Here is a 25,739-nt window from a genome sequence, read left to right as displayed (position 1 = left end):
CTCTCTCTCAAAATAAAAAAAAAAACTTAAAAAAAAAAAAAAAAGACTTTAGTCTGTCCCACCTCAAATCTTGTTCCTTATTGGAAAAGCCTTTGCATGTTTAGCTGTTTCTTCTCTTACTTCCTAAATAAGGAAGTAAATAATAATTATCTTCTGAATGTGTCAGCATTATACATTCTAGATTCCTTTTCTCTGATAGATAAGGATTTAACTCATGTAGACCTCACTTTTCCCTTCCTTCCTCCCCATATAAATATTTTTAGTTCTTCTACTGGTTAATTTTGAGGCAGTAAGTGATAGACTTTATTTACATCATGATTTCTTGCCTCAGAGACCATATATCTGGTTTCTTGTCAGCAGCTTTATTGAGATAGAATCCACATACCATATAATTCACCCAAGAAAAGTGTATATAACTCAATGGCTTTTCGTGTAATCATAGAATAGGGCAACCATCAAGTTTAGATCATTGCAGAGCATCCTTCTGAGCCCAAGGAGTAACCTTGACTTGGTCATCGTCCCCATCGCCCAGCCCCCCACACCCTATCCTAGCCCTAGGCAATCACTAAGCTACTTTCTGGCTGTATAGGTCGGCCTGGTCTGAACATTTCATATCAATGGAATCACACAATATCTGTTTATTTGTGTCTGACTTTTTACTTAGCACAATGTTTCCAAGGTTCACCCATGCTGTAACATATATCAGGACTTCATTTCCTTTTCTTGATGAATATTATTCCATTGTCAGGATACATTATGTTTTACTTATCCATCAGGATAAGTGGGTCGTCTCCCATTTTGGCCTTTGTACACATACTGCCGTGAACATTTGTGTGTGAGTTTTTCCATGGACATATGTGTTCACATCTCTTGGGCATGTACCTAGGGCTGCAATTCTGCTTCCTCTGTTTACTTGTCCTCTGGAGAAATGAGATATCACCTCTGGACTTTGTGTTGTAAGATACAAATGTTAGACCCAGTGGTCAACCCTTGTGTCCGTGGAAGGACCCCTCAGAAGGAGTGTCACTGAAGGTGCAGGGGTTTTTTGTTTTTTAATTTCTTATTTTATTTTTTTAATGTTTATTTATTTTTTTTTAATTTTTTTTAACGTTTATTTATTTTTGAGACAGAGAGAGACAGAGCATGAACGGGGGAGGGTCAGAGAGAGGGAGACACAGAATCTGAAACAGGCTCCAGGCTCTGAGCTGTCAGCACAGAGCCCGACGCGGGGCTCGAACTCACGGACCGCGAGATCTTGACCTGAGCCGAAGTCGGCCGCCCAACCGACTGAGCCACCCAGGCGCCCCAATGTTTATTTATTTTTAAGAGAGAAAGAGAGAGGGAGCGTGAGCTGGGGAGGAACAGAGAGAAAGGAAGGTATAGAATCCAATCCGAAGCAGGCTCCAGGCTCTGAGCTGTCAGCACAGAGCCTGACAAGGGGCTCGAACTCACGAGCTGTGAGATCATGACCCGAGCCGAAGTCCGAAGCTTAACCGACTGAGCCACCCAGACGCCCCCGGAAGGTGCAGGTTATGGCCTCTTTCAGATCTCATTCCTAAGTTTGCTCATAAAGTCGTGTCACATTATCCAAGGTTTCCCGTAGGTTTAACCTAGAGACCTGTAGGCTGTCGACTCAGAGATAAGTCTGCTAAGCCCCTAGCTTGAGAAGGTCCTCCACCCTTACTTCCCTTGATCCCAAGTGGTTGGTAGAACTCCAAAATGACCCCTAAGAAGATCCTAAGATTCCTGCCCACCCCCCCACCCCCTGCGGTATACACCCTGTAGGATCCCCTCCCTTTGAGTCTGGGCAAGACTTGGGAGTAGGGTGGGGTGTCATTCCCGTGATTGGGTAACATTATATGGCAAGGTGAAGGGATTTTGCACATGTAATTAAGGTCCGCAAATAAACTGACTTGTAGTTAATCAAAAGGGAGATTATCCTGGGTGGGCCTAACCTAATCAGGCGATCTCTTTTCAAATGGTCGAGAAGTCAGAGTGATTCAGAGCAAGGGATTCTCCTGCTGTCCTGCAGGAGCAAACCCAAACCATCCTGCTCCAGAGAGGGCCATCCTGCTACCCAGAGCACAGAAACGTCAGTCGTATGACCACAAGGAAATGATTCCTATCTCCCGAGGGAGCTTGGGAGTGGATCCCTCCCTAACTGAACTCCCAGATGAGGACACAGCCAGTTGGCATCCTGACTGCAGCCTTGGGAGACCCTGAGCAGAAGACCTCCCTGCACTGTGCCGGGTTCCTGAGCCGTGGAAAGTGTCAGATAAGAAACAGATGCTGCTTTAAGCCACGGCATTTGTGTTTTTTGTTACGCGGCAATGGGTAACTGAAAGACTCTGTAAAGCAGGCTGCACTGTGAAGGTCGCTATGGATGCTCAGCCAGTGTTGCGTTAATGCCCCCTCTCCATAACTCCCTGGCCATCACTCCCAACAACCATCCAGTCCCCGTGTGCAGGGCCCTCTCCTCCCTGGATTCCAGCCTTGTCTCATGCCATCCTCACAACTGCCTCCCAGAAACAGAGTGGATTCCCCTACTCTGCCCAGCTCCTTAGCACTTTTGAGGTTCCTGAGCGTGGCTCCCCGGCCTGGAATCTCCTTCCATCTCCTTCCACCTACTGGAATCTTCTTCCATCTCCAACATGAAGGTTCAACTGAAATGCTTCTTCCTCCAGGAAGCCTTCCCTGACTTCCCAAGGCTGCATCAGAGGAGACAGCTGTACCTCGCCCTGGAGTGCCCCCCATTAAAGCACAGTCACTCTGCATTGTGATTGGCTTGTCGGTCTGTCCCCCACCCTCCAGTAGAGCCAGGGACTGTTCAAGACAGGCACCGTATCCCCAGTGCCCAGTTTGGTTTTGGTAGACCGGAAGTCTCAGTCTGCAGGTGCTGAATGGATGGACAGACAGATGGATGGAGGAAGGAGGAAAAGACTCCGGGAACAAGTGGATACATATTCTAGAGTCCTCCGGCAGCCAATTACAACCTCCCATCCCTGTCCGACCCCTCTCCCCGCCTCATATCCTGAGTGAGCGTTCTCCCAGGTGCTTGAGCATATCTGGTCAACAACAGCTGGGGCCTTTGTGTTTTCTCAAGAGGAACAGAGTGGTGGTGGCATGTTTTCCCGCTGTACCAGGAAGAGAAGATCAGCGTTTCTCAAACGTCCTCATTCAGGGTGAAGTGGAAATATTCCAGTGCTGAGGAATCAGGTGGCCTGAGTTCCAATCCTTGCTTTTCCTTGCCTCCCTGAGGGACCCAGAATCAAATACTGTGCTCTGGGCACTTTATCTGCTTGTCTGTAAAGGTGGGGAGGGGGTGAGGGAAGTGATCTCATTGCAGATGGGAGGTCCTGGGACCATGATTCAAAATCACACATCCTGGCAGGGTTTTTAGGGTGTCTGTGAAGCTCTGGAAATTGCTGATGAAATTGTGTGAATGTGGGTGCTCTTTTCTGGGGGTCCACGGCTTTTCTCCGTTTCCCAAAGGGACCTTGAGTCCCCTACAAGAGTCACTGCCTATTGACAGATTTAGCAAAATCTCACTTGTGTCAATAAAAATTGTCAAAAAGCAAGGCAGAGTATATGAATGCATGGATATTGTCTAAAGCCGGTTTCCTCGACCTGAGCACTAGTCCCATCTTGGACCAGGTCATTCTTTGTGCTGGCCGTCATTCTGTGCACTAGAGGCTGTCCAGCAACATCCCTGGCCTCCACCCACCCCATGGGAGGCCAACAGCACCCCCTCCCAAGGATGACATCCAAAAATGCCCTCAGACATGGCCTGATGTCCCCCCTACCCCCCCGGGGGGCATCATCACCCAGGTGGAGGGCTGCCTACTAGACAAAAGGAAACTGATAACAATCACTCCTCTGGGAAGTGAAGCTGGGTTGAGATCAGTTCATCAAAAAGATGAAAGGTACTTTTTTTCTTCCTATCCTTCTCTGCTGCTTAAATTTGAAATTCATGACTAGGTATTACATTTATAACAAAAATGAGTTTATTGCTAAAATGAGTTATCTCCATTCAAGGGACACACACAGCCACTGAAAAAAATGACGTGAATCTCTACATCTGACAGGCTGTTTGCCTCCATGACATACAGCCACAATGCTTAATGTGTTTGGTCTCAGGACCCCTCCTCTATATGCTTAAAAATTGGGGGGGGGGGGCTCAGTCAGTTAAGCGTCTGACTCTGGATTTTTGGATTTCTGGATTCAGGATTTCTGACTCATGATTTCAGGATTCGTGAGTTTGAACCCAGCATCAGGTTCTGTGCTGCAGCTCAGAGCCTGGAGCCTGCTTCGTATTCTATGTCTTCCTCTCTGTCTGCCCCTCTCCCACTCTCTCTCTCTCTCTCTCTCTCTCAAAAATAAATACATATTTTTAAAAAACACTTTTTTTTTTTTTTTTAATTGCAGGGGACCTGGGGCGCCTGGGTGGCTCAGTTGGTTAAGCATCTGACTCTGGACTTTTTGACTCAAGTCATGATCTCATGGTTCGTGAGTTTCACAGCACAGAGCCTGCTTGGGATTCTCTCTGTCTCTCTCTCTCTGCCCCTCCCCTGGTCTCTCTCTCAAAATAAATACATATACTTTTTTAAAAAATTGCAGGCACCCCAGAAGCGTTTGGTTATGTGTGTTATGTCTATCGATACATTACGTATTCAAAATCCAAACAGAGGAGATGTAAAAATCTGTATTGATTCCAGCAAAATAATAGTAAACTCATTGCATGCTTACATAGACAACTTATTTTAGTGAAAATAACTGTATTTTCCCAAGCAAAAAATATATAATGGTGTTGGCTTATATAAGTACATATTTATAAATGTATATAAATGTTTTAATTTATTTTTGAGACAGTGAGAGAATGGGGGAGGGGCAGAAGACAAGGGGACAGAGGATCTGAAGCAGGGTCTGTGCTGACAGCAGAGAGCCTGATGCGATGCGGGGCTCCAACTCACAGACGGAGAGATCATGAGCTCAGCCAAAGTTGGAGCCTTCGCTGACTGAACCACCCGGGCACCTGGCTTATATTTTTGAAAATCTGGTGCACCTGGGTGGCTCAGTCGGTTAAGCATCCAGCTCCGGCTCAGGTCATGATTTCAGGGTTCGTGAGTTTGAGCCCCACATCAGGCTCTGCGCTGACAGCATGGAGCCTACTTGGGATTCTCTCTCTCTCTCTCTCTCTCTCTCTCTCTCTCAAAAATAAATTTAAAAAAGAAACATTTAAAAACAAACAAAAAAGATAAGTAAATAGATGGAATTATGTGGTTCCAGCATAGTCAGTTATACAACTTAGTGGTTAAGCTAAGAGACTCCCAGGATTCAAACCTTAGCTCGATCACTTACCAGCTGTGTGACCAGGAGAAGGTTAATTTATCTCTCGGTGCCTCCAGGATCTCGTTTATAAAATGGGGATGAAAATAAAAGGCAGCAACTTCCTTGGGTTATTGAATGCAAAGTGGTTGGCATGTAGAAAACACTCAATAAATTATGCAATTAATTTATGCAAACTATCCTTATTAAGCATCCTTGAAAAACAATAAGGTAGAGTTACATAACTGATACTGATTCTCCACAATACTTGGCCATGTGCAATTGGAAGGTGCAGAACTATGTGTATAAAATGATAAATGCTGTGTCAAATAAATATATATGGGCTCCATACCTGGGCGGATTGAAACACATGTGTAAATACCTTCATATGCATATAGTAATGTTGAAATTATACATGGTAAGAAGATAATTCAGGGCAAGGGGGACTTCTGGAGTTCAAGAAGTCAGAAGTAGGACTGACTTTTCACAGCATGTATTTATTTATTTATTTATAATGTTTAGCTATTTTTGAAAGAGAGAGAGAGAGCATGAGCAGGGGGCGGGCAGAGAGAGAGAGGGAGACACAGACTCTGAAGCAGGCTCCAGGCTCTGAGCTGTCAGCACAGAGCCTGACAAGGGGCTTGAACTCACAAACCGAGAGATCACGACCTGAATCCAAGTCAGACCCTCAGCTGACTGAGCCACCCAAGCGCCTCTCACAACATTTTTTTTTTAAAGATAAGCAAATCTTTAATCTTTAAGATCCCATTCCATTTTCAAAATGTAAAAAACACAAAACAAACGAAAATGAAAAGCTAGCTTGGTTCTTTAAAAAAAAAAATAAAAGGAAGGTATACATTTAGGAAGCTAGGTTGTCAAATTCTGGACAATATTTGCAAATACCCAGCACTTGCGCTGAAACTACCCTTCCTGTGGGCAAGACAGCACCAATCAATGGGAGATCCTTTCCCACTGAGCAGATATGCAGAATCTTTCTCAACACGGAGCTCCAGCCTGCCACTAGGAATCAATTCGTCTTGACAAAGAAGCTGAAACATCTTTCCACCCCAGCTCTCAAGCATGACCTCCAGAAATTCCTGAAATCATTGGAAATGACTCAGAGTATTTCCCTCAGGGAGTCTGATCCTGCTGAATCTTACTTTCCTGCTAACCTGCCCCTGCCACTCTCCCTGTTCCAGAGGGATTTGGAGTCCTTCTAGCCCATCCCCCTTCCTTTCTACAAAAAAAAGTAACTGAAGCCCTAGAGTTTAAAAGACTTCTCAAGGGCACAGAATGAGTTTGCATCAAAGTCGCGGTAGTGAAACATAGTGGCTGAGAGAGAGAGAGAGAGAGAGAGAGAGTAGGTTCTGGGATCGGACAGGCCTGGGTGGAAAGTCTTTGCTCCTTACCGGCTGGGTGATCTCAGTTCCCCGAGGGGAGTGCCCAGTGCCGGTTCATCTGCAAAGCGGGGTCGTCTGCAAAGCCTCGTTCCCAGGAGGTTTGGGAGAACCCATGGAAAGCGAGCAGCAGAGTCCGGCACCTAATGGTAGCTTGGTAAGTGTGGTGGTGACGGCCGGAGCTGTCCTGTTTGTACCCAAGAGGCTAAGCCCGGACAAGGCAAAGAGCCAAAGGGCTAGCACTGTGTCTCCTCTGGAAGACACTTCAAGAAGCAGCTCGTTAAGCATCCAGGCGGTTTTCAGTCCCTCAGTGGAGCAGGCGAGATCACAGATCTCAGGACTCACTTTGCAGCCTCTGATACAGGGCTGTTGGGAGCATCTCGTGAGATCCAGTACAGGAGTGTGCAGCTCACAGTAGATGCGCCCTGCGTGGTGGCATTGATTTCTCAGCACAGTGACAGAAACAAGCCTTAAGAAGACCCACTGTTTCCCAGTGCAGGGGGAAGGAAGCTCAAGCTTTGGAACCAGATGAATCTCCTTTCAGCTTTGCCTCTGCCGGGTTTCCACCTGTGACCCTGGGTGAGTCATTTCACCTCCGTGGCCCTACCTGCAAAATGACTTCAGCAAACTCAACGTGAAGGCTTGGGGAGAAAACTAAATGAAGCAATGAACGTAGAAGGAAGGCAAGTAATAGTAACAGTACTCTAAGTGGTCACGGTTAACACCAAGAGTTAATTTTTATTGGTCCTGGTGGGTGTCATTTGCTGTCCTACATGCTTTACACGCACCGAATTATAAAGAGTTGCTGTTAATAACGATGATGAAGCAACTTAAACAGAAACCAATCTAACCTTATTCTGCAGGACGCGAGGCCCCGACCCCTGGCGGTTATAGAGACCTGGACCCAGACCCTGTATCCAATGCCCTCCCCCTGGGCAGGCGGAGACGTGTTTGAAATAAAGTTTATTGAAGTTTCTGTTGGTATTTACATATGATACACGGCAAATAACAGAGCCAGGCCCCCCACCCCACCCCTTCCCCCACCCCAAAGCCCCCCTCCCCCCGGCCTCGTTAAAAATCGCTGCGTAAAGACAGGTTAACTGCGGCAGTCCCCCCTCCCCCCTCCCACTTAAGATGCAAACTAAAAGCCCCCGTCCCTCCCCCTGCCCCCCTCCCCCCACCCCGGGGGCCTTTCTGGTTCGTTGTACAACACTGTGCTACCTCGCCCTCCCTCCCCCAATAAGGGTGGAGGACGAGTTTCTGGTGACCTTCCCCCCAAATCTGTCCAAGGGGGCGGACGGACCCTTGAAAGAGGCCAGAGTTGGGGGGGGGGGTCTGAGATGGGAAGGGGGACTTCAATGAGGGGGGAGTGCCAGAAAATGGAAGACTTCGAGGTTTGGGGGGTTTCGACCCCCGCTACTGCCTCTCCCTCCCCCGACGGGTCCTCGAGGGGGAAGAGGCGGGCACAGGTGTGGAAGTGGCACAGAGGAATTCCCTCGAACCCTAGGGTCTCCATCCCTGTCCTGTGGTGTGCGGGGCTAGATGAACCTAGGGGCTTTGGATGCGCGGGCAGAAAGGAGGGAGACAGAGTGGAGGAAGAGGAAGAAGAGCAGGAAGAAAAAGAAGCCAGGGGCAGCTGAGAAAGCAAGGAGATCCGTTAGACGGCGCCCCCTAAAAGGCAGGCGACCTTCAAGAGGTCAAGAAGAGCCCAGCCGGTGAGGAAGAACGGGGCCTCCCAGGGGAGCGGAAAACTGGGGGGGGCGGGGTGGGAGGGAACGCCAGGTTAACCACGCCCCGGCGTCCAGCGCCCCGCTCCACCCCGCAGCCGCCGGCGCAGCAGGAAGGCCGCCCACCGCACCCAAGGACCGGGAAGGTCGGGAGATGAGAGTGGGCGGGCGAAGAGAGAAGTCGGGGGCCCAGGGGAGAAGAGAATGGTTGGCATTCCAGGCGGCTGCCGAACCTACTCTCCAGCCCAGCGCCCCTGCGGCGAGGCGGCGGCGGGTTGCGGGGCTCAGGGTGGGTGGGCGCTGGGCACCGCGGGCCCTGCGCGCTGGGTGCACGCTGGGTGCGCCCAGGAGGGAAACCGGTGGGGAGGAGACTGGAGGGGCGGGGCGGGGCCCGAGGAAAGGGGCGGGCCCCAGGGAGAGGAGGCGGGGCCATCTGCCAGTGGACGGGACCGATAGGGGGAGGAGCCCTTGGAAAGTGGGAGGGGCTAGGGCGGCGGGGCGGGGCCACCGGGAAGCGGACGCGGCTGTAGCGTGCACGCAGTCCTCCGGGGCGCATCCCGAAGCCCGGAGGGAGGGTGCGGAGCTGTGGGGCTGGAGACCCCTGAGAAGGAGGAGGAGGAAGAGGAGGAGGAGGAGGGAGAGGAGGAGAGGGGGGCTCCGAGGGGCAGGCCTCAGCACGGCGAGGTGGAGATGTGCAGGTGGTCCGGGTACTTGATGGCTGGAGGGTAGTTCTGAGTCATCTGGATGGAGACGTCGCTGGAGATGTCGGAGGGGCTGCGGCCGCGGCGCCACGCCTCGGGCTGCAGAAACTGGCCGGAGTAGTCCGAGCAGTCGCTGAGTCGCGGGCGGTAGAAGGCCGGGTGCGGACGGTACATCTCCTCCTCCGCGTAGCGCTTGGTGAACAAGTACACGGACATCACGCCAGCCCCCTGTGGCAACGCATGATCAGAGTCCCAGAGGCTGGCCCCCCACCCCGAGCTCCCGATGACCCCAAGACTCCAGACCCCCCACCCCCATCTCGCTCAGACCCAAGAGTCCAGCCTCCCAGCCCCTCCTCCCCCAGGACCCCAGAAGTTGGGAGCTCCCAGACCCCTCCTCCAGGACCCAGGGGTTAGGCCCTCAGCTGCCACCTCCCTCTTAAATCCAAAGTCTACACCCCCAGCTTCCTCTTCCTCCTGGACGCAGGAATGAGGGCCCCCAGAGCCCTCTCCATTCAAGTCTGGGGCCCGCAGACATCACCTCTTTCAGTAGGAAGGAGGAAGCGGCGAAGGCAAAAGACCACCCGTAGCGATAGTGGAAATACTGCTCAGAGCTGCTGGGCCGGTTCATGACCTCGTCATTGATGCTGGAAATGTAAAGAACCAAGCCCACCACCAAGGAGAGGCCTGGGGGGAGCAGAGGGGGCCCTTGGGCCGTTAGCAGTGAATCTCTTGCTCCAGCCCCAGCCCCTCCCCCATATCACTGCCGCCCCTTCCTGCCCCCTCCCCTCTCTTCCCTGCTGGGTCCTGAACTAAATTCCTTTTTTTTTTTTTTTTTTTTTTTTTTTTTTCTGAAGCCCCTTGTGCTGGGCCTTGGCTGGGTGCAGGGATCGAAGAGATGAATGAACTTCCTCTCCTCACTCCTCCCCTAATCTGCTGTCCAGGAGCTCACAGAGCAATTGGGGAAGGCAGATGTGGGCATTGGTCAGTCGTGGCATACGCGGTGATATGCACAGTAAGGGAAGTAGTAACACAGAGTTCTCTCTCTAGGTCCAGAAGAGGCACCAGCCCACATAGGTGAGGGGCAGGGACAGGGGCAGGGGCAGGGGCAGGGGAAGCCAAGGAACGCTTCCTGGAAGAATGGTCTTCGTCTGAGTCCTAAAGGATGAGGCCTGGGTTGAGACTATGAATAATAATAACAACAACAAACAACTATGCGCCATGGGCTAAACCCCACCCACATCCTGTTTTTGTATGGCCCTTCTAGCTAAGCATGGCTTTCATAGAATTAAATTGTTGGGAAAAAAATCAAAAGAAGAATGATATTTTGTGGCATGTAAAAAGTATGCGAATTTCAGTTGGCAGTTCCTAAAAGTGTTAAAGATAGAATTACCACATGACCCAGCGATTCCTCCACTGGGGATCTCCACCCAAGAGAATAGGAAACATATGTTCACACAAAAACTTTGCATGAATGTTTGTAGCAGCATTCTTAATAGCCGAAAAGCGGAAAGAACCCAAATGTCTATCAACTAAGTGGATAAACAAAATGTGGTATAGCCGTATAAAGGAATATTATTCAGCCAAAAAAAGGAACGGCATACTGATATATACGGCCACGTGGATGAACTTAGAAAATAAGCTCAAGAGAAGGAAGACAGATGCGTGCTGTAGGGTTCCATTTATATGTGATGTTGAAAATAGGCAAATCCGTAGACACAGAGAGTAGATTAGCGGCTGCCAAGGAATGGGGTGGAGGGGAGATTCCGACTGTTGTTAAAGGGTAAGAGGTTTCTTTCTGGAGTAATGAAAATGTTGTGAGATCGGGTGATAGGGATGGTTATACCACCTTGCAAATATACGAAAACCACTGAATCATACCAACTTTGTGTTTTGTGAATTAGAATACCTCAGTTCAAAAAGTATATGCATTTCAGGGGCGGCCTGGGGGGCTCAGCCCGTTAAGCTTCTGACTCTCGGTGTCAGTTCAGGTCATGATGTCGCGGTTCTTGAGTTTAAGCCCCACGTTGGGCTCTGTGCTGACAGCGTGGAGGCCACTTGGGATTCTCTCTCTCTCTCTCTCTCTGCCCCTCCCCAGCTTGTGCTCTCTCTCTCTCTCTCTCAAAATAAATAAGTGAACTTAAGAAAAAAGTATAAAGGGGCGCCTGGGTGGCGCAGTCGGTTAAGCGTCCGACTTCAGCCAGGTCACGATCTCGCGCTCCGTGAGTTCGAGCCCCGCGTCGGGCTCTGGGCTGATGGCTCAGAGCCTGGAGCCTGTTTCCGATTCTGTGTCTCCCTCTCTCTCTGCCCCTCCCCCGTTCATGCTCTGTCTCTCTCTGTCCCAAAAATAAATAAACGTTGAAAAAAAAATTAAAAAAAAATGCTCTTGGGGTGCCTGGGTGGCTCATTCGGTTAAGCATCCAACTCTTGGTTTTGGCTCAGGCCATGATCTCATGGGTTCATGAGATGGACCCCTGCATCGGGCTCTGTGCTGACTGTGCAGAGCCTACTTGGGATTCTCTTTCTCCCTCTCTCTCTGCCCCTCCCCTGCTCTCTCTCTCTGTCTCTCTCTCTCAAAATAAATAAACATTTTTAAAAATGTTCTTTTAGGGGCGCCTGGGTGGCTCAGTCAGCTAAGCGTCCGACTTCGGCTCAGGTCATGATCTCCCAGTTCTGGAGTTCGAGCCCCGCATCGGGCTCTGGGCCGATGGCTCGGAGCCTGGAGCCTGCTTCAAATTCTATGTCTCCCTCTCTCTCTGCTCCTCCCCTGCTCACGCTCGGTCTCTCTCTCCTTCAAAAATAAATAAAAACATTAAAAAAAAATGCTCCTTTACTCAGAATAGAAGAAATGGGAACTGTGAAGAGATACTGTTTCTCAACCATCAGGTCACCAAAAGTTAATAACCTTCACAACATGTCCTTTTGGTGAAGCTGGAGAAACGGCAGCTCTTATGTGTTGCTAGTGGGAGTGTAAAATGGCCCAGGCCCTGTGGAGGGGAATCTGGCCAAATCTAACAAAACCACACATGTATCTGTCCTTTAACTCAGCCATCTCACACATAAGAATTTACCCTGAAGCTATCTGTCCAACCATACGAAAGCACATATGCACATGTTAATTCACCACATTACTCATAACTGCAAAACAATGGAAATGACCTAGATGAACTTACAGAGAGGATGAGTGGGATACATTGTAAAACATCCCAGAGCAGACGACTGTGCCGCTGTGAAATGAGAATGAGGATGGTCTCTATGAACTGCTGTGCCATTCAATGAGAGTTCCAGACACTGTCACTCAGCTTAACAACAACAACAACAAGAAAGAGTAATGCGCAGAAGAATATATGAGTATACAGAATGCTAGCTTTTAAGGAAAAAAAAGTCCATAAAATGCATATGTACATCTGTTTATTTTTGCAAAAAGAGACACGGTAAGGAAAACAAAAAACGAGGCTGATCACCTACAGGAGGTAAGTGAGAAGAGGAAGGAAGGGATGAGAGAAAAGTGGCGTTGCTGATTTTTGCATGATCGGGACCCTTGGAACAAGGCTAATGTTTTATATGTTCAAAAGATAAAACCAACAAGGATTGAGAAAAACCTAAAATTGAATACAAACAAAAATAAATGAAGCTAAGTTTATATCAAACGAGTAGCACAACCACAGGAAGGAGTAAAAGTATTATTCCAAGTGACTTTTGAATACGGTACTTTGATTATATATTTCACTCTAAAGACAAAAGATCTGCAGAGAAATCTTGAACCTTAGTGGATTTGGGGGGCGGTGGTCTAGAGGTAGCAGTTCTTAAGCAGTGTAGGGTTGAGCAAATGTTCAAATATACTGATATTTAGGGAGCTGGAATTTTTCATTTGGAAGAAAGGAAGACACAGATAAGAATGGGGTGAGGTAAGGAAGAACCCTGGGGTGTCAGTATAAAACTCCTGTTTTACAAGCCCATGATTCCCCACTTTGTGCCCTGAAGCATCCTAGCAGCAGTGAGCACAGCAAGCACCCAGAGTTTGGTCTCTAATATCATCCGTCACTAAATAAGAAGCTAGGGCTTCCAGAAGAAGTAGCTAATTTGAAGCCTGGGGGAGAGGCAATAAAAGTGTAATTGTGCCATAAAGGAAGGAAATATGCAAAAAAAAAAAAAAAAAAAAAAGATGGGGACATATCAGAAAAGAATGCAGGGACTAGTCTGAAGAGGGTTCCTGGGGCACCTGGGTGGTTACATGTCTGACTTTGGCTCAGGTCATGATCTCATGGTTTGTAAGTTCGAGCCCCACATTGGGCTCTTTGCTGTCAGTGCCAAGCTCACTTTGGATCCTCTGTCCCCCCCCTCTCTGCTTCTCTCCCATTAGTGCTCTCTCTCTCTCTCTAGAATAAATAAATATTTTTAAAAATGAAGAGTGTTCTTGGGGCATCTGGGTGGCTCAGTCAGTTGAGCATTTGACTTCAGCTCAGGACATGATCTCACAGTTTATGGGTTTGAGCCCTGTGTCAGGCTCTGTGCTGACAGCTGCTTTGGATTCTGTGTCTCCCTCTCTCTCTGCCCCTCCCCTGCTAGCACTCTGTCTCTCTCTCAAAAATAAATTAACATTAAAAAAGTTAATTTTTTTTTGGGGGGGGGAGGGTCAGAGAGAGAGGGAGACACAGAATCCAAAGCAAGCTCCAGGCTCTGAGCTGTCAGCACGGAGCCCCACGCAGGGCTTGAACTCATGGACCATGATCTCATGACTGAGGGATTGTGAGATTGGCTCAGGTCATGATCTCGAGGTTCGTGGATTCGTGTCCCACATCGGACAGCTCAGAGCCTGGAGCCTGCTTTGGATTCTGTGTCTCCTTCTCTCTCTGCCCCTCTCCCACTCACTCATCTCTCTCTCTCTCTCTCTCTCTCTCTCTCTCTCTCTCTCTCTCTCAAATAAATAAATAAATAAATAAATAAAAATAAAAGCTTCCTTTATCATAAAGGAACTTAACATACCATCTCAAGCAAGTGACCAAAATGAACATCACCAATAGTGGAGTCGACTGACACCATTACCTCCTGATGTGAGCGTGCCACAACTCCATTCACGTGGCCTTCCCGCTGGAAATGTGTAACCTGAATCCACTCCTAAGGAAACTGTGGCCATTCCACTAGACAACTGGCTGAGCTCTTCAAAAAAAGTCAACATGAAAGATATTTCTTCTTTAAAAAGGCACAGGAACTATATAAAAGATGAAAGGCAACGAAAGAGACAGGATGGGGATATACAACGTATGCTCCTAGATTGCAAACTGAATTGGGATGAGAGGGCACAGAAATGACTACAAAAGACAGCATTGGGACCATTGGTGAAATTTGAATATGGATTGTGTTTTGGCTATAATATTGTATAAATGTTGAACTTCCTGAATTTGATTATTGTACTGTGGTTAGAAAAGGGAATGGAGGGGCGCCTGGGTGGCTCAGTCGGTTAAGCATCCAATTCAGCTCAGGTCATGATCTCACGGTTCATGGGTTCGAGCCCCGCGTCAGGGTCTGAGCTGACAGCTCAGAGCCTAGAACCTGCTTTGGATTCTGTGTCTCCCTCTCCCTCTGCCCCTCCCCTGCTCATGATCTGTCTCTCTCTCTCTCTCTTTCAAAAATAAATAAAAACGTTAAAAAAGAAAGAAAAGGGAATGGATACACTTGTTTTTAGGAGATACTTGCTGAAGTATTTAGGGGTGAGGTGTTTGCTACTTATGTTCAAATGTATACATATATTTAGGTATATATATATATATATATATCTCAGATACAATATGGATAGAAAGAGAGAGAGAACATCGCAAAACATTAAAATTTGGTCCACCGGAAGGGTATATGTGAATTCACTGCATTATTTTTGGCTAATTTTTCGGTAGGTTGAAGTTTTTTTCCAGAACAACAAAAAGAAATTCAACAAACTAGGTATTCCAAAACAGGATTTTTTTCTCCCCAAGGTACCAAAGTATCACCCTAGAAATCACTTATTCATTAGAAAGAGGAAACTCCCTTTTCAATGAACAGCCCTGATGACCATTACCTTTACCAAAGTTTCAAACTTTGTTCCCGTCACGGGGAACGACCTGACATTATTCACCACCCAAAGTGATGGGATATACGAACGCAGCACTCCTCTGTATCTGCTCGCCAAACATTTTTAACCTGGATCTAATAAAGCCTCTAGTGTAGACATGACTCCCAGGTTACAGAGAAAGCAAGCAACAAGGAACAAATCAAACGACGCCATGGAAAAACAATCAAACAGATCTAAGATGGGGACTTTCTATACTAACTGACACCTTGGTCAGCAGTCTTCCAAAGGCCAGTGATATGGGTCAAGCCAGTAACACTGCATCCAGTGATCATTCTTAACACCCCCCAAAGACAGACAACCAGGCATTGTGTCTCTGGATGCAATGCGGTAGGATATAAACAGCACCACCTATCTTTGAAGTATTTTTTTTTGCCAAACACACACACACACACACACACACACACACAGACCAGAAACCCATAAACCTGGATTGGATCAACAGTTTTATAGGTAAACACAGGGATGAATGAGCATATTACACAACATGAGAGGGCAACGGGAAAAATCCTGGAGGTGGGAATTCTACAAGACAAATGACCAGATTTCACCAACAAATAAGTGGCAAGGAAAAAATAGGAGAGAGACTATTATAGATTAAAAGATGCTTCAGAGATCTATCAGCTAAATGCACAGGTGGAATTTGAATCCTGATTTGCGACAAACTAACTGTAAAAAGGCACTTATTTATGAGACACGTGGGGAAGGAGAACCCTGACTAGATATTAAATGATATTAAGCAGCTATTCTTAATTGTTTGGGCATGATGGCTATGTTAAATAACAAAGTACTTATTTCTCAGAGATATACTGAAATATTTGTGGGTAAAAACGATTTAATGGCAGAGGCTGGCCTTAAAATAACGTAGCGAAGTGCAGAAGGGAGATACGGCCGTGGGACTAAAAAAAGATTCGCCATATGTTGGTAACTTTTTGAAGCTGAGGGAAGGATACACGGGATTTCACTTATTTATACTATTCTTTCTGTATTTTTATAATGAAGTACATTTTAGAAGTCAGTGTTGTAAAAAAAAAAAATAGTGGGGGAACTAGTCTAGAGTAAAAGAGACGTGAACTAAATGCTGTGTGTGAACCAAGCTTGAATCCTGGTTTGGGGAGGGGAGCTATAAAAGGCATTCTTGAAACAATGGGACAGTCTGCGAATGGAATAAATTATATTATGGCATTACTGGAAGATTTCTTGGTATGATAATGGTGGTGTAGTAGAATGCCCTTCCTCTTAAGAGATGCATCCTACAGTGTTTAGAGATGAACTATTGTGATGTCCATAACTTAATTTTAAATGGTAACGTCCCAGAAAAGCATGGGGAGAGGGGAGAAAAAGAGGAGGGTGGAAAAAAAGAGAAAGAATATGGCAAAACACCAGAAAAGTGCAGGATTTGGGTGGAGTAAGGTATACAATGCTCATTGCACTCTTCTATTGATTTCAAAGTTTTCATTAAAAAATTGGACTGATTGGGGCAACTGGGTGGCTCAATAAGTTAAGCATTGGACTCTTAATTTTGGCTTAGGTCATGATCTGACGGTTGTGGGATTGAGCCCCACATCAGGCTCTGGGCTGACAGTGGGGAGCCTGCTTGGGATTCTCCCTCTCCTTCTCTCTCTGCCCCTGCCCTCTCAAAATAAATGCATAAACTTAAAAAAAAAAATTGGAGTGAGGCGCCTAGGTGGCTCAGTTGGTTAAGTGTCCAACTTCAGCTCAGGTCATGATCTCATGGCTGGTGGGTTCAAGTCTCTCATTGGGCTCCATTCTGATAGCTCAGAGCCTGGAGCCTGCTTCAGATTCTATGTCTCCCTCTCTGTCTGCACCTCCCCCGCTCATTCTCTCTCTCTCTCTCTCTCTCTCTCTCTCTCTCTCTCTTTCTCTCAAAAAATAACATCTAAAAAAGATTGGAGTGATTGAGATAATGCCCCCCATTACTCTCCTTCCCCTGTCCTATTTTTTTGTCACTCTGATTACTACCTAACATGTAATTTGTATCTGTAATTGTTTCCACCATGCATCTCCCCCACTGGGATGCTTGGAACTAGACTACCTTGTTCCTGTTTGCATCGCTATCATGTAGCACAATAATAAATACCAGTTGAATGGATGAGTATACTTGCCAAGCAACTCGAGCTTCTAGCAAAGCTCATTAGTTGCTTTCTTTTTTTGAATGCATGCTAAATCCCCCCATTTCTCCATTTCCTCTAGGAATTAACTTTTCCTTGCTCTGAACATCCATAGCACTTTCAATTTCTAGAATTCCATAATTTTGGTATTCAAGAAGAGTGGGCCCACAAAGTGTGGTGGAAAAGCATCCGAGATAGATCCAGAAAGATGACCAGGCTTAAAGACAAGAAATAGCAAAGGAATCCTACAATCCACACTCACTCAAGTACCCATGTCCCTAGTACCCTAGTCAGGTACCAGGGGAGTCATCCTGATTTCTCTCTCTCTCTCTCTCTCTCATCCACCAAAGATTCTCAGTCATCAAGTCATGTCCATTTTACTTCCTGAATCTCTCATAAATCAAAACCCCTTCTTGTGGGGTAACTGAGTGTCTCAGTTGGTTGAGCATCCAATTCTTTTTTTTTTTTTTACATTTATTTGTTTTTATTATTTTTTTTTATTAAATTTTTTTCCCAACGTTTTTATTTATTTTTGGGACAGAGAGAGACAGAGCATGAACGGGGGAGGGGCAGAGAGAGAGGGAGACACAGAATCGGACACAGGCTCCAGGCTCCGAGCCATCAGCCCAGAGCCCGACGCGGGGCTCGAACTCACGGACCGCGAGATCGTGACCTGGCTGAAGTCGGACGCTCAACCGACTGTGCCACCCAGGCGCCCTCATTTATTTGTTTTTAAAAGAGAGAGAAAGCAGCGGAGGGGCAGAGAGAGAGGGAGACACAGAATCCAAAGCTGGCTCCAGGCTCTGAGCTGTCAGCACAGAGCCCAATGTGGGGTCCGAACTCACAAATGTGAAATCATGGCCTGAGCTGAAGTCGGATGCTTGACCAACTGAGCCACCCAGGTGTCCCATATTCTTTTTTTTAAATTTTTTAAAACATTTATTTATTTTTGAGACAGAGAGAGACAGAGCATGAATGGGGGAGGGTCAGAGAGAGGGAGACACAGAATCCGAAACAGGCTCCAGGCTCCGAGCTGTCAGCATAGAGCCCAACGCGGGGCTTGAACTCACGGACCGTGAGATCATGACCTGAGTCGAAGTCAGCTGCTTAACCGACTGAGCTACCCAGGGGCTCCCAGGGGCCCCATATTCTTGATTTCAGCTCAGGTCATGGCCCCGGGGTCATGGGATAGAGCCCTGTGTTGGGCTGTGCGCTTAGTGTGGAACCTGCTTGAGATTCTCTCTCTCTCCCTCTGCCCCTTTCCCCTGCTCTCTCTCTCTCAAAACAAGAAACAAACAAACAAACAAAAAAAACCTTCTTGTAACCACAAATCCTCTGGCCCAGTTAAGGTTTATTGTCAATGCTTCTACCATTGCCCTTAAATCCCTATCTCCCTGCTTTAGGTACTGGTTCTTTCTAAAACCCATACAAACTCTAGCCTTCTCTTGTCAAAATTCTTCCTTGGCTCCCTGTTGTGCACAGAAGTTTTTCACTCCTCAGCCTGACATCCCAGTTCTGCGATCTGACTCCTGCTAACCACCTTAATTCCATTTTAGATTACAGTTCTAAACAACAGACATTCTGCATAAGGCAAGTCAGGAGCAAAGGTTGATAAGGATACAAATAAACAAATATTTCCAAAGAGAGAGAATTTTTTGTGGCTTTTTTTGCTTTTTTTTTGTTGTTGTTAGTAATTAAAAATCATGTAAAAACAATAGCAAAAGTTATTCTCATCATTCTTTCTACTTCCTGGATATTTTGTAGTGGCTCTGGTTCTCCAAAAATAACCTTTCCCCCTTTTTTCTCCTTTCTTCTCTTTCTCCCTCCTTCCCTCCCCACTTCCTTTCTCTGTGATCCAACTCCCATTACATCCCCCCCCCACCTCGCCCCACATCTGTTTCAGAATAGCACCCTAGGCAAGAATCACCTGCATTCCAAGCTGAATAGAAACAACCCGGCCTTAGAACAATACGGTTTCAGGACCATGGAGAGCTGCACACGAGTCTACCTCTGCCTTAGATGCTTTCTAGGGCATTAACACCTGCTGTGAATTCCAACACCGTACAAGGCACTATTCTTTCTTCACTTGAAAAATTCCCCCTCGCCCTTTCAGCTTAATCTACTCAGATGTCACCTCCTCTTGGAAGCCCTCCCAGGTCACTCCACCACCACCCTCCACCACCCTACAGTACCAAGTTAATACATCTTCCCCTTTCCCAGAATGCCTTAAGCTGTCCTTATCATTCAGCCTTCATACAAATATTTCAATGTGTAGTTTGTACCAGCAACTCATCTAGGCTTTGCAGACACAAATGAGAGAATGTTTGTAAGTGTCCATGTATTTTGGAGGGTACATTCTGGTAGGAGGCAGGAAGCAAATAAGATGACAATAGCAATAAGTGTGATGAAACAAATATAAAGTTTGCAATGTGGTACATAGTATAGTGGGGGCGAGGCAATATTACATACTGTTGTCAGGGAGACAAACTCTGAAGGGAGAAAGTTCAAGCCCTTTGAGTACCAGGAGGAAGAGACTTCCAAGCATGAAGGGATAATGAGTGCAAAGTTCTAATATGGGACTGAGATGAGCATTTTCAAGGAATAGAAGGAGGCCAGTGTGGCTGAGGTTGTAAGCAATGAAGAGAGTGTTAGTGGGTTAGGAAATGAGGTCAGAGATCTGAGCAGTAGCCAAATCATGGAAAACCTTGTAGGCTAGCATGGGGAGTTTGGATGTATTCTAAGTGCAATGGGAATCCACTGAGCATTGAAGGGATTTAAGCAAGTGTGTAGTTTTCATTTGCTGGGTAATTGGGGCTGTTTTGTAACTGACTGCATGTGAGCTCTCACTTAGGATTCAGCCACATCTTCAGTGCTCTGTTCAGGACCTGGCATGTAGGATGTCTGGGTAAATGTTTGATGAGCAAATGAATGAGTAGATGCATGTTGCGGGTCAGGGGTTAATATGGGCTTTGCATGGGAAGCATGTTTTTTATGACCTGGAAAAAGAAAATCAATGACATTCCATCCTCCACCCTGCTTCTCTCGACAACCATATCGAGTCAGTCATCTGGTTCCATTGATTCTTCTGTCGATCTACTTCTCTGTCAAAGTCATCCTGTTGCCTTTAGCTTTCCATCCCTAGCCCAGCTCAGGCCCCAGCTGCTCTTGCCCAAACCACCGCATAAGCTTCCTCCTTGGTTTGCCAATTTCTTTTCTTTTCCCCCCACTAGTCCATCCCCAACATGCTCCCTGAAAGATGCTTAGCACCCAGGTGTGACCCAATCCCTCCCCTGCCCCAAATCTCCCACCACTTTATCCAGAATTGAATGCCAAAGCCACCATTTACCAGCCCTTGGGCAACTAACTCCTGTCTCTCTCTCCAAGTCTTGGTTTCCTCACTGGGAACATGAGGCAGATAGACTAGATTATTCTGTTCTAGGATCTAAGACGCTGGTACTGTGTCCATCCTTTCCTCTACTTTTAAATCTCTTTAATTTTTATGATTTTTTTAAAAAGCTTTTTATTTTTTATTTTCTTATTTTTTTGAGTAATCTCTACACCCAACATGGGGCTCAAACTCACCCCAAGATCAAGACTCCCATGCTCTACTGACTGAGCCAACCAGGTGCCCCATTTTTTGTGTGTGATTTTTCATTGTGGTGGGGCAATACAGTGCCATAGTGAAAGCTTGGGTGGGGGATCCTGCTTCCACTATGGAGCAAGGTCACCTGTGAGTGCTTCTGTTTCCTCACCTGGAGAATGAGAATCACAGTGGCGTCTGCCTTACAAGGTAAAGAAACGAAATAACCTGCATAAAGCACTTAAGACTTCCCCAAACCATGGCGCTCCATGAAGTGCTTATAATTTTGGCTGTTGCTGTGATTAGTACCATGTATATGTAAATGTATGGTTGCCCTTCACATCTATGATCTGGACCAGGGCTCAGCAAACTACCGTTTGCTCCAGCACTTGCTTTTGTATGGTTTGTGGGCTAAGCATGGTTTCTCCATTGTTAAATGGTGAGAAAAACAAAACAAAACAAAACAAAACAAGAAGAATATTTCATGGCTCGTGAAAATTACATGGAACTCAAATGTCAAGATCTATAAATAGTATCGCTGGGACACAGCCATGCCCACCACTGCACCTCTGGCTGTTGTGACACTACAACCCTATGGCTCACAAAGCCTGAAATCGGTACCATTTGGCCCTACATGGGTTTGCTATCCCCTAAGATTTGTCCTGTCCAGACACCTGGGTGGCTCAGTCGGTTAAGCGTCTGACTCTTGGTTTTAGCTCAGGTCATGATCTCATGGTTTCATGAGTTCGAGCCCCATGGGCTGACAGTGTGGAGCCTGCGTGGGATTCTTTCTCTCTGCCCTTCCCCCACTTGCGTGCGCGCTCTCTCTCTCTCTCTCTCTCTCTCAAAATAAATCAACTTAAAAACATTTTTTTAAGGGGTGCCTGGGTGGCTCAGTCAGTTAAGTGTCTGACTTCAGCTCAGGTCATGATCTCACAGCTTGTGGGTTCCAGCCCCATGTCAGGCTCTGTGCTGACAGCTCAGAACCTGGAGCCTGCTTTGGATTCTGTGTCTCCCACTCTCTCTGCCCCTCTCCTGCTCACACTCTGTCTCTTTCTCCTTCAAAAATAAAAATAAAAACATTAAAAAAAAAGATATTTCCTCTCAGCAATTCCATACTGTAGCCCATGAAGTTAAGGGGAAGAATTTGAATACAGGGTTTTCTAGGTTCACAGCAGTATGAACTGTCAGTCACTACACCCCAAAACCTTGAAAGCACATGACCATAGGCCATATTTTGTGAAATGAACTCAAAGAAGGGCTTTAGGAAGCAGGCTTCAATCTCCCCAAATTGCTCTGTTGTTACATCAGAGGCCTGACCTCCAGCCGTGACAGCACCATCGATCCTCAGCCTGATCTTGGGAAGTCAGGTCCTGGGGCACCACAGGAGCATGAGCCTGGGTTTTGGGAGGAGAACACCCCCTATGCTAACCGACTACTCTGTCACTGGGCTACGCTACCCCTTCTGTGAACAGCAAACAATGGGATTTTCCTTCTAGTGTTTCGGGTAGATTGAATAAAAGCGACTACCCTCGCCCCACTTCCTCTCTCTCTCTAGGACACTATTTTTCCGTATGAAAAACGATGAGCCCTTTCGGCTCTGACGCTCTGGGATGGTGATATTCTATGTGCCTTATTGTAGCTCAGTGTCTGGCTCTACATGCTGCAATTCAAGTTTGCAGGCAGGTTGCACCCTGGTTTCTCTGGAAAACGTCTCTTCAGGTTAGGTTGGAGGCAGGGGGGAGGTTTGGCCTGGAGAAAGCTGACTGAGGAGCAGGGAGGAGATTGGGGGTACCCAAACATCCATCTTCAACTGTCTGTGGAGCCAACACTAAAGAGGGATCCAAGTGTAGGCCCCAGGGGACAGAATGGAAATGAGACGTATGCAGGCTCTGTTCATAAAATATCAACTGAATTAGAAGGACCCGAATGGAGCGTAACTAAATTATGTTGAATGAATTTGAGCCAAGTTGAAGAACTGAGTCAAAATGCACTGGGGTTAGTTGGACCAGATTGATGAGTTAAATGTGTCAGGGCTGAGTTGACCTGGGCTGAACTGAGCTGAGATGGACTGAAACGGACCATGCAGTGCTGACATTGGAGGAGGGTAACACCTAAGACAGAACTCTGCAGGGGAGCTCAGGACACTCGGTCCCCCAGCACCAGTTTATGTGTCTTGGGCAACTCCCTGCACAACTGTGGGCCTCAGTGCCCCCATTTTATCAAGTGAGTGCTAATAATAACACTCCCTGGCAAAGATGTTATGGAAAAGGTGTGAGATCACTCGTGCAAAAGATCCTCATGTCTCAAAAGAAGAAACAAACAAATATTGAAATGTAGCTAATGATGTGCATGGTGAAATACTTTGGGTGAAATTTATGGACACTTTTCTTTGAACTGCATAAAGAAATAAAGGTGGATTGATGGATGGATAGAAATATAGATAGATGGACAGATACGGGGCAAAGCAAGTCTAGTAATAGGGTAACAGTTGACTCTAAGTGGTGGGTCCGCCCATGGGTGTTCATTCCAAAATCCTTTCCACTTTTCTATTTGAAAAATGTTCGAATACAATGTTGCACAGAAAATAAAGAGCCTTATGATGTGTTAACTGCTAAAATATCAGGAGTGGTTAAAAAAACACAGCCTCTGGAGGCGAAGGGTGTGAGGCTGAGTCCCAGCTCTGTGTCACTGGTTGTATGGGCCCGAGCAAATGACTTCACCTCTCTGAGCGTCTGTTTCTGCATCTGTAAAATGGGGCTGTTGATAGCATTTATCTCACAGGATTGTGGAGAGCATCAGAACAGAGCCCCATACCTAATTAGCACCCCATAAACATTCGCTATGATTTGGTCCTCCCAACAAGCTGTGAAATGGGTGCTGTGATTTCCATTTCACAGAGAAGGAAAGTGGGGCTCAGAGAGGTTCGGCAACCCCTCCAGATCACACAGCAAGGAAGCGCCTTTCTTAGTGGAAGAGAGACCACAGGTTCCTGGAACCAGCAACAGTCCCCCAGCCCCTAAGTCCTTTCCTTGGGCTCACCCGAGAGGATGAAGAAGATACCAGAAACGAAGGCCAGAATGGTCCTCTGTGGGCGGATGTGGCCGATGTTACTGATGACGAAGGCCGTGAACACTAGGAAGAGACTGACCATGGGGAAGGGGGTGGCTGTGCGCACCGTCTCTGAGAGAGGGGTAAAGGGAGAGACAGGGGGTGAGGGGAGACTCTGAGGGGGGGGGTGACACCTTCCCATTCCCCCTAACTCTCCACTCCCACCATCCCCACCCCCTTTGTGGCTCCTCCCCTTTCCCATACCTCCACTGCTGGACCCATTCCTTAGCCCAGGCCCCACCCCTTTTGGTTTGGCCCCACCCCATTCCTGTTGACTCCACCCACTGCTCAGGCCCCGCCCCATCAACCTGGCCGGTTCTCTTCATCCAGCCTCTGCCTTCTTTTAAGCCTCCACTCCTTCCCTTCCACCCCACCCCTTCCCTGGTGCTGCCCTTTCTCCCGGGACTCTCCCTGTGATCCTGCCCCCCTTTGCCTGCCCCCCGCCCCCGCTTCCCCTCACTCAGAATATTCTCCGTGTTTTCCGTCACCAAGTTGATCTCCGGTTCAAGGAAATACTCCGAGGCCACACAGCGACCCTTCTCCCGGCCTGGGGGGGGGGGGGGGGGGGGGGAAGATAAGAAGGTAAGGCTGGACGAGAGGCTCCTGAGTTCCGGAGAGACAGGGTTTTTATTCTGCCCATTCAACACTGGAACTGTCCAGGAGACAAGGACTGATGGACTCTCCAGGTATTAGGGACCCTGGAATTGTGTGAGCATGGGGCTCTCAGATCCAGGACATCAAGGGCTAGAGGTCGGGTCTCCAGGAGAAAAACAGGACCAGTTTCTGGACTTCTGGAACCCAAGGGATAGAAGTACGGGTAAGGGCTCTTGGGTCCCAGGCAAGGCAGGGGCAGTTGAATGGACGGCAGGTGAGGTCCGTACCTGCAAAGAAGCAGACTCGCCAGAGGCCTGCGTGCAGGGCCATCTTGACCTCCGTGGTCTGGTTCTGTGGCAGCACCGTTCCCTCCTCCATGTACAGCCAGTAATCAGTGCTGACCGCGATGCCCACGAGCAGCAGGCCACACGCACCGAACACGCTGCTCAGCAGGGTCAGGGCGCGGCTGCTGCAATGACTCATCGTCAGCGGCGGGGGGCGCCCTGCGGGGCCTGAGTGAGAGACAGAAAGCTGTTGTCCTGGAGAGCCCTGGTGGGGCTAACTAGATTCCCCAACCCCAAGCAAACACCTGGACACTGGACCCAGGCTCTGACCTCTGTGCCCTAACCCATGACCCCATTTCTGGATGGGAACCAGTGACATCAACTGTTGACCTTCAACCCCAGGCCTGGCCTTCCCACACCTGACACCTGTGTTCTGGATCCTGATGAGAGGCCCCACACCAGATCGCCAGCCCCAGAATAAGATTTTCAACTGTAAGTAACCCTTCAGCCCAGATCCAGAGATTGGACCATGTGTCTGGACCTGGGTCCCAAATATCATGACTCTGACTAGAAACTCAACTCCCATATTCTCAATGCCAAAACCAGGCCCTCCAACCTTAAACTTAGGCCCTTTCCCAAGCCCCCCACCAGAATCCTTAACCTTGAGCCTGGTCCCATGACTCAAACTTACACTGACCAGGCATTTCAACACAAGAACCAGGTGTATCTCCCCAATCCTGACTCGTGGTACCTTAACCCTTTTCTCTTGGAGTCTGTTTCTAAATAGT

General features: G+C 47.6%; 1 protein-coding gene and 1 long non-coding RNA gene across 4 annotated transcripts in view; one reads left to right on the top strand and one right to left on the bottom strand.

Moving 5' to 3' along the window:
• The window catches only part of LOC121018829 (uncharacterized), a 6,031-nt gene extending 2,453 nt beyond the window's left edge, over positions 1-3,578 (top strand). The window contains exon 3 of one of the 2 annotated variants that reach the window (XR_005785331.1): positions 2,033-3,578. This is a non-coding gene — a long non-coding RNA (uncharacterized LOC121018829). Of the gene's footprint in view, positions 1-1,990 lie in introns of both variants that reach the window. The other variant, XR_005785330.1, reaches the window with a different exon arrangement.
• Positions 3,579-9,005: 5,427 nt separating this feature from the next.
• CACNG7 (calcium voltage-gated channel auxiliary subunit gamma 7) lies at positions 9,006-25,175 on the bottom strand. 2 transcript variants are annotated; one of them, XM_040457864.1, is made up of 5 exons: positions 24,955-25,175; positions 24,534-24,620; positions 24,005-24,145; positions 9,689-9,834; positions 9,006-9,378 (listed from the first exon to the last, which is right to left on the bottom strand). In XM_040457864.1, exons 1-5 carry the CDS (start codon positions 25,148-25,150, stop codon positions 9,121-9,123), a joined length of 828 nt encoding a protein of 275 aa, XP_040313798.1. In that variant the 5' UTR covers positions 25,151-25,175; the 3' UTR covers positions 9,006-9,120. The 2 variants fall into 2 exon arrangements, with proteins under 2 accessions (XP_040313798.1, XP_040313799.1); XM_040457865.1 differs by having other exon boundaries at positions 24,026-24,145.
• Between the last annotated feature and the right edge of the window lie 564 nt (positions 25,176-25,739).

The sequence above is a fragment of the Herpailurus yagouaroundi genome, unplaced genomic scaffold (genome assembly GCF_014898765.1).
Source record: "Herpailurus yagouaroundi ecotype Mexico unplaced genomic scaffold, PumYag 220, whole genome shotgun sequence".
Classification (NCBI taxonomy): domain Eukaryota; kingdom Metazoa; phylum Chordata; class Mammalia; order Carnivora; family Felidae; genus Herpailurus; species Herpailurus yagouaroundi.
Note: the sequence above shows the minus strand (reverse complement) of the source record. Positions and strands in the feature narration are given on the sequence as shown.

What these genes read in the sequence shown, in the direction of transcription:
- CACNG7 (XM_040457864.1), bottom strand. Translation starts at nt 25,150, where the DNA reads ATGAGTCATTGCAGCAGCCGCGCCCTGACCCTGCTGAGCAGCGTGTTC. An exon ending in AAACACGGAGAATATTCTGA is followed by an intron (nt 24,146 to 24,533) that starts GTGAGGGGAAGC and finishes CCCCTCTCTCAG; the next exon opens with AGACGGTGCGCACAGCCACC. An exon ending in CCTCCTTCCTACTGAAAGAG is followed by an intron (nt 9,379 to 9,688) that starts GTGATGTCTGCG and finishes GCGTTGCCACAG; the next exon opens with GGGGCTGGCGTGATGTCCGT.